An 8,714-nucleotide genomic window follows, 5' to 3' on the forward strand; every position below is an offset into this window, starting at 1 on the left:
GGCGATCATTGTTTCTTTTAGTTGGGCAGTTTAACTTGATTTTGGCTCCTGTAACTGTGTTTGTTATGACAAGAAAAGTCTTTATAAGCTAATGTTGGTTATTTATTGATGATAAAGATGTAGTCATCATGTAATTCTTTCATTCACTGATCTCATTCATGCGCAATCCTGGTATAATTACATTATATCAAAATATCTGTCTTGGTGAGTATTCACACAAACATTATCTGTTATGTCTTAAGTAAACATTTTTTTAAATGTTGGGGAAAAACTTCTGATGTATGACATTATTAGATACATGCGGTGCATAAATCTGCAGGTCTTAATATATAGGCTGTCTGTTTAAAAAAAAGTTATTGTTCCTATAGATATGGGTGTGTGACAAATCTGGTCTTATTACCAGGGGTTTTAAGGTATGGTTGCTGGTGATTTTGTTTTGGAACCTTCAGAAAACTTAACTTTTCTTAAAATTAACTTTGCTGTTTCTATCGACTTCAAACAGGTGTAGCTCAGCCATTTTTTGTTCGATTCAAACAAACCATAGGTAATTTGAATTTTTAATAGAGATTTTGTGAATAACAATAACTCATTTTTGAAAATGTGTTCATTGCGACATATATGCTACACTGTTAAACCTTGCTGTAAAAAACAGCCAAATTCTGACAGTAACATACTATTTTCCATTGACACAGTAATACACCGTAGAAAACAATGCATTCTGGGTAATTTCAGTCGTTTTTGAGAGAATAGCCTACAGGAATATACTGTGAATTAACAATGCAATTATAACTGTACAATTAACAGTAAATTAGTATTTTACTGTAAAAAAAAAAAAAAGCCTGGTAAGGTCTAACAGTTTTCTAAATAATTGGTCACTTTACAATAAGGTCTCATTTGCGGACATAGATTAGCTATAGGAGTGTCTGTCATCTGGATGTGGGTGCTACAATGTGATATGATTATGATGACATTATGTACATGTATATATATATATATATATATATATATATATATATATATATATATATATATATATATATATATATATATATATATATATATATATATATATATATATATTTTTTTTTTTTTTTTTTTTTTACATTGGATGTAATGTCAGCAGTTCACTTTCACATAATATTCCCTAATATATATTTTTCTTAATGTCTTGTTGCACACTGTAATGAGCACACCACGAGAATTTCAAGTTATCCTTTTGTCTTTGTTTTTAAACATAATATTTTGTTGTCTTATGGGTGTTTTGTCAGGGCTTGAATAATAAATGTACATATACCATCTGCTTGCTTAGTTTCTTTGACCTGAGGACAGATGAAGCATTCTCAGAAAGCATGAGCTAGAAAGCACAGGTCCATATACAGAAGTTTTTGTTCTTTCGTCAAAACACCTGAGACAATAGGTTTCATTTAAATATTAAATGTACTGTTTAAACCAGGCCTTATATATTAAATAATCTTTTCCATTTTTGACACTGCTACCATATCTTTGGTGAGGTGGTAATAGTTGTTTGGGAGGGGCAGAAAGTGTCATGAGTAATGAGTCAAGAATGAGTGCACAAACACAAATACATTCCAGCACCTGCAAGAACGTATTTCAGGTTTGTCAGAAATGCAAGTACGTATTGAAATTCAAGTCATAATTGTTTCCATGAGTCTATTTTACGAATGAGTGGCGTAAAATAAAAAGGCGAGTCACCCTCAATGACACTCATGAGAACCAGATCTGTCAGAGACAAACAAAACACTGAACCCAAAATAAATATTAGTACGTTCATTCAAGGTAAAGACTCAATGGACTCCAAACCTGACCATGACGAAGCAGCATGTTTTACCAGCTCCAGGCAATATTATCACTGCTTGACCTCAATACTAAAAATATAGATGCCATTGTTAGAATTAATCTGGTAGCCACGCCCCGAACTCTGACCGTGTGTTGAGCTTGACAGTGACGTCTAGAGCCGAGCGGTTGTTAAAACATTAAATCAAACATACAACTTCTGTTGCAGAGCCACAGCAATTACACTTTTGAGGGAGATTAACCCACAAATGGCTAGTAGGATTTTAAATGGCAGGAATTTATAAGATTAAAGAGTATTATTTTACAATAAATTACTGTAATCAGAAATATACTGTAAAATGAATGCATGCTGGGTCATTTTCTTAGAAATGATTGTTAATCAACAGCAGAATGATGCTGATGTGTGACTTACTGCTCTTGTTTTACTGTGATTTCACATTATACAGTTTCCAGAGGTGGAAAGTAATGAATTACATTTACTTGCGTTACTGTAACTAAGTAGTTTTTCTGTGTACTTCTACATTTTTAAGTAGTTTTAAAAATCTGTAATTTTACTTTTTCTTTAGTATGTTTTTATGAAGTATTGTACTTCGCTACATTTTAAACCACATCCGTTACTGAGTAAAAAATTAATAAAATTCAAATGGGGGGGAAACCGCGATACGGAAACGACTGGATTGAATTGAAGCCGGGAGACCAAACACGCAAAAATCACAAAAAGATGGAGACGGACGGACAAGACAGACGTCAGACCCAGCTGAAAGTGAAAAGCTGTTGTGAACCCCTGGATAGTATGGAAACTTTAGATATTGACAGAAAATAGCCGGGTGTTGTCCTGGAGGATATCAAATTAGCAAAAAAAATTTGATGCAAAAGAGGAAACACGTAGAACATGTTCGGGAACACCATCCCTTTGTGCGGATAAAGGTACGTTTTTAACTTAAATCCATGGTTTAATTTAGTAAAACTGTTTTGCAGCGCTTTGCCAAAAAAATTAAAGGATAAAAGTTTGTTACATTTTATTTGATAACCACCGTTTTGGTTTTGGTAATGTATTTGTATTAAATCATAAAAAGAAAAATTTCATAGGACTCTATTATTCTTAAAGTTGTTAATCTAATTCATAATAACTTAATTCATTTAGTTCGTTAGACACGTTTTATTGAAATTTTAATAAACAAAATAAACAAATGGTTTCAAGTTTTTTATAATAAAGCATTTGTTCAACCAAAAAAAAAAAAAAAATCCATTAATTTAACGATTTTAACTGGTGATCATAATAACAATAATTTAAAAATAACGTTTATTTATTAAATAATTAATACCGTGATGCTGTGAAACTGATGTTTTCATATCGTGGAAATCTCATTCTATTACAACCCTACACAGGAGAGTCCCCCACCCTGCTGTTAAAAAAAGTAACTCAGTAACTTTTACTGTGAGTACATTTTAAATTAACTACTTTTTACTTTTACTGGAGTACATTTTTAGACTGGTACTTTTACTTGTACTTAAGTAAAATTTAATTGAAGTAATAGTACTTTTCCTCGAGTAGAATATTTTGTTACTCTTTCCACCTCTGACAGTTTCTTTAATCATGTTACTGTAATAAATGTATTCTTTACCATTGGAATTGTTCTGAGTGTTAAAGTTACCATTATTCTGAGTGTTAAAGTTACCATTATGGCGATCAGTGTTCATTTAGCTTGGGATCTTAAACCTTATATATTTATTTTTAAATGTGTGGTCTAGCCAAGTCCAAAGAGTGACACATTAAAACATTTATTAAAATTATTAGAATATAAATATAAGAAATTGTTTTGTCAAATTATTCTTAACATGAATATGAAGATTTTGTTGTAGTTTTATTCAAGGATGAAGATTTACCAATGATGTTAGTAGATGGATATTTCAAAATAGTAAAGCAACTGCTAAAATGTATCACCTAATACAGTGGTTCCCAACCACGTTCCTGGAGGACCCCCAACAGTGCACATTTTGCATGTCTCCTCAATCAAACACACCTGATTCAGGTCATCAGCTCATTAGTAGCTACTCCAAGACCTGATGTGGGTGTGTCAGACAAAGGACACATCCAAAATGTGCACTGTTGGGGGTCCTCCAGGAACGTGGTTGGGAACCACTGACCTAATACATAAATACTTGACAAAGTATAAAACTCAACAATGGAGACACTCAACTAATAATAAAACACTTATACAACATAATCCAGCAACAATTAAAGTGAAGCAAAAATAAATTCAGCAGCACAGATAAAACCAACAAGAATCAAGAAATTCAACAGCATAATCTATTCATGCCGCACTGCATGCTGGGTACCTTCATAGTACATATGCACTGTAGAAGTACAGTATGATGTTGTTTGCTTACAGTAAATTGTGTTTTCCAATACTGTAAACTCACAGTAAAACCACTTTTTAGTGCAGTTAGATACAAGAAAAGTCCTACTGTGAAAGTAATTAAAACACGTTTCCTCTAAACACGAAACAATGCTCAAAAACACAATATAATATTGGAACATATTAAATCCATTCGGCATACATTTTAGTAGGAGATCTTATATGTTTTTTTAACAATAACATAACATTCTGCTGTGTTTGATGGGTAATACAAACTTTAGGTCCAGCCTAATGAATACTTATGAAATTCATCCACACTATTATATTTGGAATCTGTAATATCCCAAAAGGGATTGTCCAGCTGTTTGTTCATATTGCTGTTGTTCCAGATGTTGTTCATCCTTCAAGGCCACTCTGAGCAACCGCTGCAGCCGCTAGAGCGCCTATGAAGAAAATAAACGCCCCTTTCAACCATTTGGACGGGTCCTCGTTGACGTTCTCCTCTTTCTCTGTGTCAGTCTTTCCAAACATCTCACTGGTGTAGTGCTTCCCTCCATTTCTCTCCACCATCTTCTCAATCTTCTTCATCAGTTCAGTGACCTGGGAGCGGTTCTCTGCTTCTTTATTGTTAAATGAGTGAAATCTGCCTCCCAAACTCTCAGTGAATGCCTGTAGATCTGGAGTGTCTCTGATATACTCGTCTAATGATCTACCCTTCAGATGATCAGCGTGAGTGAACAGAATGATGGTGTGATGAACAGCCTCTCCTCCAATATTTTCCTGAATCCATTTAACTGTGTTTTTCTCCTCCTCTGTGAATCTGGCATCCAGTCTGACGACTAGCAGAAACACATGAGGACCAGGAGCCGTCATCTCCACACACGTCTCAATCTCAGCCTTCAGCTGCTCCCTCGTCATCGACGGATCAAACAGTCCTGGAGTGTCGATCACTGAGATGTTTCTTCCACACACACCGGCTTCATGTTTCTCACAGGGTTGAGGGCTTGATGGGACACTATTATTCAATTTGAAGGCGTCTCTGCCCAGGATGGTGTTTCCTGTCGAACTCTTTCCTGATCCACATTTACCCAGAAGAACGATCCTCAGATCGGACGCTGTGAAGAAAAACAATGAGCATATTAGTTTAGAAACTTGGCAACATTAGTTAACAAGTCAAATCAAATTGTCATTTTTATATTATTAAATATCTACCTGTTGAATGATTTTCCGGTGTGTCTTTCTTGTCTTCGCCGATCAAACACGTTTCATGTTTTCTGTCGCTTTGATTTCCATCTGAAGATCCTTGTATTCCTCTCTCATTTGTTGCTCTTTGGTCTTTCTGAACACTGTTTTCTGTCTCTTCTTCTATGATGTGAAGCTCTGGTCTGTTGTTGTCTTTCTCCTCGCTTGGTCTTTGCTCTTCTAGACTGATCTTCTCTTTTCTGTCTTGTTTCGTCCTCGTCTCGTCCTCACCGTTCTTCGGGGAGATCTCTTTAACGTAATGTTCTCGTCTGTTCTTCCTCACCACTTCATTAATATTCTCCAGCAGACTGGCGATCTGTTTCTTATCCCTCTTGTTTTTATGAATGATCACGTCACATTTCTCTTCACAGAAGCTCAGGAGTTCTCTAGTTTTTCTGTCCAGCCTGAACTCGATCCATTTTCGTTTGGACATCGCCTCTCTTCCCGTGAACAACACCATGGTAAACCTGAAAGCTTCTTTTCCGAAGTGCTCGTAAATCTTTTTTACGATCTTCTCCACGTTTTCGGTGAATTTGTCGATTCTGATGACGAGCAGGAAGACGTGAGGACCAGGATGAGCGAGATCCAGACTCTTCATCATCTGCTGCTTCATCTCTTCATCGGTCAGTTGAGTGTTGAAGAATCCCGGAGTGTCGATGATGGAGATGTTTCTGTCTTCTACTCTTCCGCTCTGTATCTCACTCTCTCTGGTTCTGCTCTCTTTAAACGCCTCTCGACCCAGTATTACGTTCCCTATTGAACTCTTTCCAGCTTCACTTTTTCCGATCAGCACCATCCTCAGATCCTGAACAGCAAGTGCTTCATCAGACTCTGGGAAATAATCAGAAATAAATATAAGCGGAAAGTTTTTGGTGTTTCATTGTAATTATTTAATCAATGGTATTGGTACTTAATTTTTGGGTCATATAATGGAAGTCAATGGGTGTTTTCACTTTGAGAAAAAAACAACAACATACAGACAAAACATAATTAATACCATAATTAATACATAAATTAGTACTGAGCGCCAGGGTTCTGCCTATGGCTAGTCAAAAGTAGTTCGAAAATAGACCAATGCGATTTTTCTCCATTGGGCAGCCAAATCCCACTCTGAATTTGCATGTCTAGTGTGTGTTTTGGGGGAGTTAGAGTGTCAAAATAGTACGTATGTACACATGGGATGTGAGACAAACTAAACAATCAAATTACACTTCAAATACATGTTTTCCAAAGATGTTTTCTGTCATTTTAGGCAGTTTTTATTACGCTGAGGTTAGTTCAAGTGTTTGTTCTTTAAATAAGTTTGGTTTTAGTCAGTTATTTAATGCTATACAAACGGGAATGTCACAATATGATTGACAGCTGAGATCGATAGCTTTTCTGAGCGCAGTCACTGAGGCACCAACGGACATTTTCGGGAACTTTGGGAGTGGAGATTGGAGCTTAAACTTTCATTTCTACATTTCCATAACTGTTTATTTCTCAAAAAGTTCAGGGGGGTGTGATTGATTAGGCGGGAGTGTGGACAGGACTTTGATGTTGTGGCTCACTACTGTATAGACTCGAGACTCAAGACAGAATGATCGTTTTGTTTCTTAAAGGTGCTGTATGTACGTTTTTGACTCTACTAAAGCATAAAATGTTTGCAGATATTTATGAAACATGCTTTCACATACTCGTTCCTCTGAAAAACAATGCTACAGCCAGATATTCTACTTTTAAATGTGCGTTCCGTGTTGCAATGTCTGTTTTTGTTTTGGTCTGTGCAATCACGCACTTTGTCAGTTTACCCGATAGTATTTCGACAGCACAGGTTGCCAGTTGGCGGAAAACACAGCGTATTGCAGCCATGGAAGCCAGCAAACAAACTGGGTCAGAGATCACAGATTCTACCCGACTGAAAAAGCCTCAGCATCCATCTAAAAATCTATATGAGCAGAAGCACATTAAAATGTGGATAAATTGAGCTCATTCCTGTTGCGTGTCCTCAAACTGGAAACCAGTGTGAGCGGGTAGGTCTGAGGAGGAGGGGGCTGGGCAAACATTGTATGAATCACAGAGGAAAGTGAGTAAATTAACAGCAACTTTTAATTTTTGGGTGAACTATCCCTTTAATGTTTAACAAAAAGGCTTGTTTTCCTATTTCCAAAACAAATGCAAACAACTGAGACTGTACTTCCACAGTTGATCACAAAATTAACATCATTGCCAATAAGCTTCCAACACCGGGCGTGTTCTCTTAAAGAGACAGTGTCTTAAATGCCAAACACACAAACATTACATGAGGAACTGAAGTCTCAAATAAACACAGTAAACTATATTATTAAACTCAAAATGTAAACTCAGTATGCCCCATATACAGACAACAGGCATTTCACACATGGAGAAAGTCATCATATTTTGTCATATTTTTTTCTTTAAAACATGTATGATGAAATGTTTTATTAAGTAAAAAAAGATTTTAAGACTAAAACATAGTCTTTAAAAAGTTGAGTCAGTCACACTCAAATCAGCCTTATCTGACATGTCCAAAAATATATTGATAATATCTGAAACATAATAACTTCAATAACAGATCATAAACTTGATAACCTGACAGGACACAGATATTCATGTTGTCTTTATGTATTAATGACCTACTATTTTATTTGCTTTCTACACCGGTGGCGCAAATATAGACACATCTAGATCTCGTATTATTGTTTATGTGAAGATGTATACTCAGAACTGTATCACCCATTTTAACAGCATGTAAAACACATGATTGAGATCAAGTCTAGTTAAACAGGTTTGTGTTGTGTCTCTAACATTCTCTACAATGGCTATAATGTCAGTTTGCTTTGATTATACCACATTAATTCAGACATACCTGTGCGTGTTGGATTCATTGCTCTGTTTGGTTGATTCCTGTAGTTTCTCAGCTGTTCAGTCTCAGTGTGAATCCAGTGACAGTATGAAGATATTTGAGCTCGAGCTCTCGTGACTGTGAAACTCCCTCTATTGTCATGAACTGACGACAAGTGACTAACTCTAGACATGTGATTGAAATGCAGTCTAACACACTTCAATATGGTTGATTAAAATGAGGGAAAACATATATTTGATGGATGTGTAATATGGTGTTGTTTTAGCTGGATGTGGGATACAGGTTCATTTAATCTATTAAAATGAATTAGATCAATTTCAAAAGCAGTGTATGAAACTAAGTTGCTAAACAGACATATTTTATATAGTTTGAATTTTTTGTGATCAAATGACAACAGCGGAAAGGAAAATGTCACACTTTAGCCATTGAGT

The 8,714-nt window shown here is 35.7% G+C and overlaps 1 protein-coding gene across 3 annotated transcripts; it reads right to left on the reverse strand.

The window, feature by feature from the left end:
• Nucleotides 1–3,660: 3,660 nt before the first annotated feature.
• On the reverse strand, nucleotides 3,661–8,433 carry LOC307122975 (GTPase IMAP family member 8-like). 3 transcript variants are annotated; one of them, XM_079811324.1, is made up of 4 exons: nucleotides 8,287–8,366; nucleotides 5,388–6,248; nucleotides 3,960–5,290; nucleotides 3,661–3,787 (listed from the first exon to the last, which is right to left on the reverse strand). In XM_079811324.1, the coding sequence occupies exons 1-3, from the start codon at nucleotides 8,303–8,305 to the stop codon at nucleotides 4,572–4,574; spliced, it is 1,599 nt and encodes a 532-aa protein (XP_079667450.1). In that variant the 5' UTR covers nucleotides 8,306–8,366; the 3' UTR covers nucleotides 3,661–3,787; nucleotides 3,960–4,571. The 3 variants fall into 3 exon arrangements, with proteins under 3 accessions (XP_079667450.1, XP_079667451.1, XP_079667452.1); XM_079811325.1 differs by having other exon boundaries at nucleotides 3,663–3,787; nucleotides 3,964–5,290; nucleotides 8,287–8,433; XM_079811326.1 differs by having other exon boundaries at nucleotides 3,663–3,787; nucleotides 4,001–5,290; nucleotides 8,287–8,354.
• Nucleotides 8,434–8,714: the final 281 nt, after the last annotated feature.

This window comes from Gobio gobio (assembly GCF_949357685.1).
Source record: "Gobio gobio genome assembly, chromosome: 3".
Taxonomy (NCBI): domain Eukaryota; kingdom Metazoa; phylum Chordata; class Actinopteri; order Cypriniformes; family Gobionidae; genus Gobio; species Gobio gobio.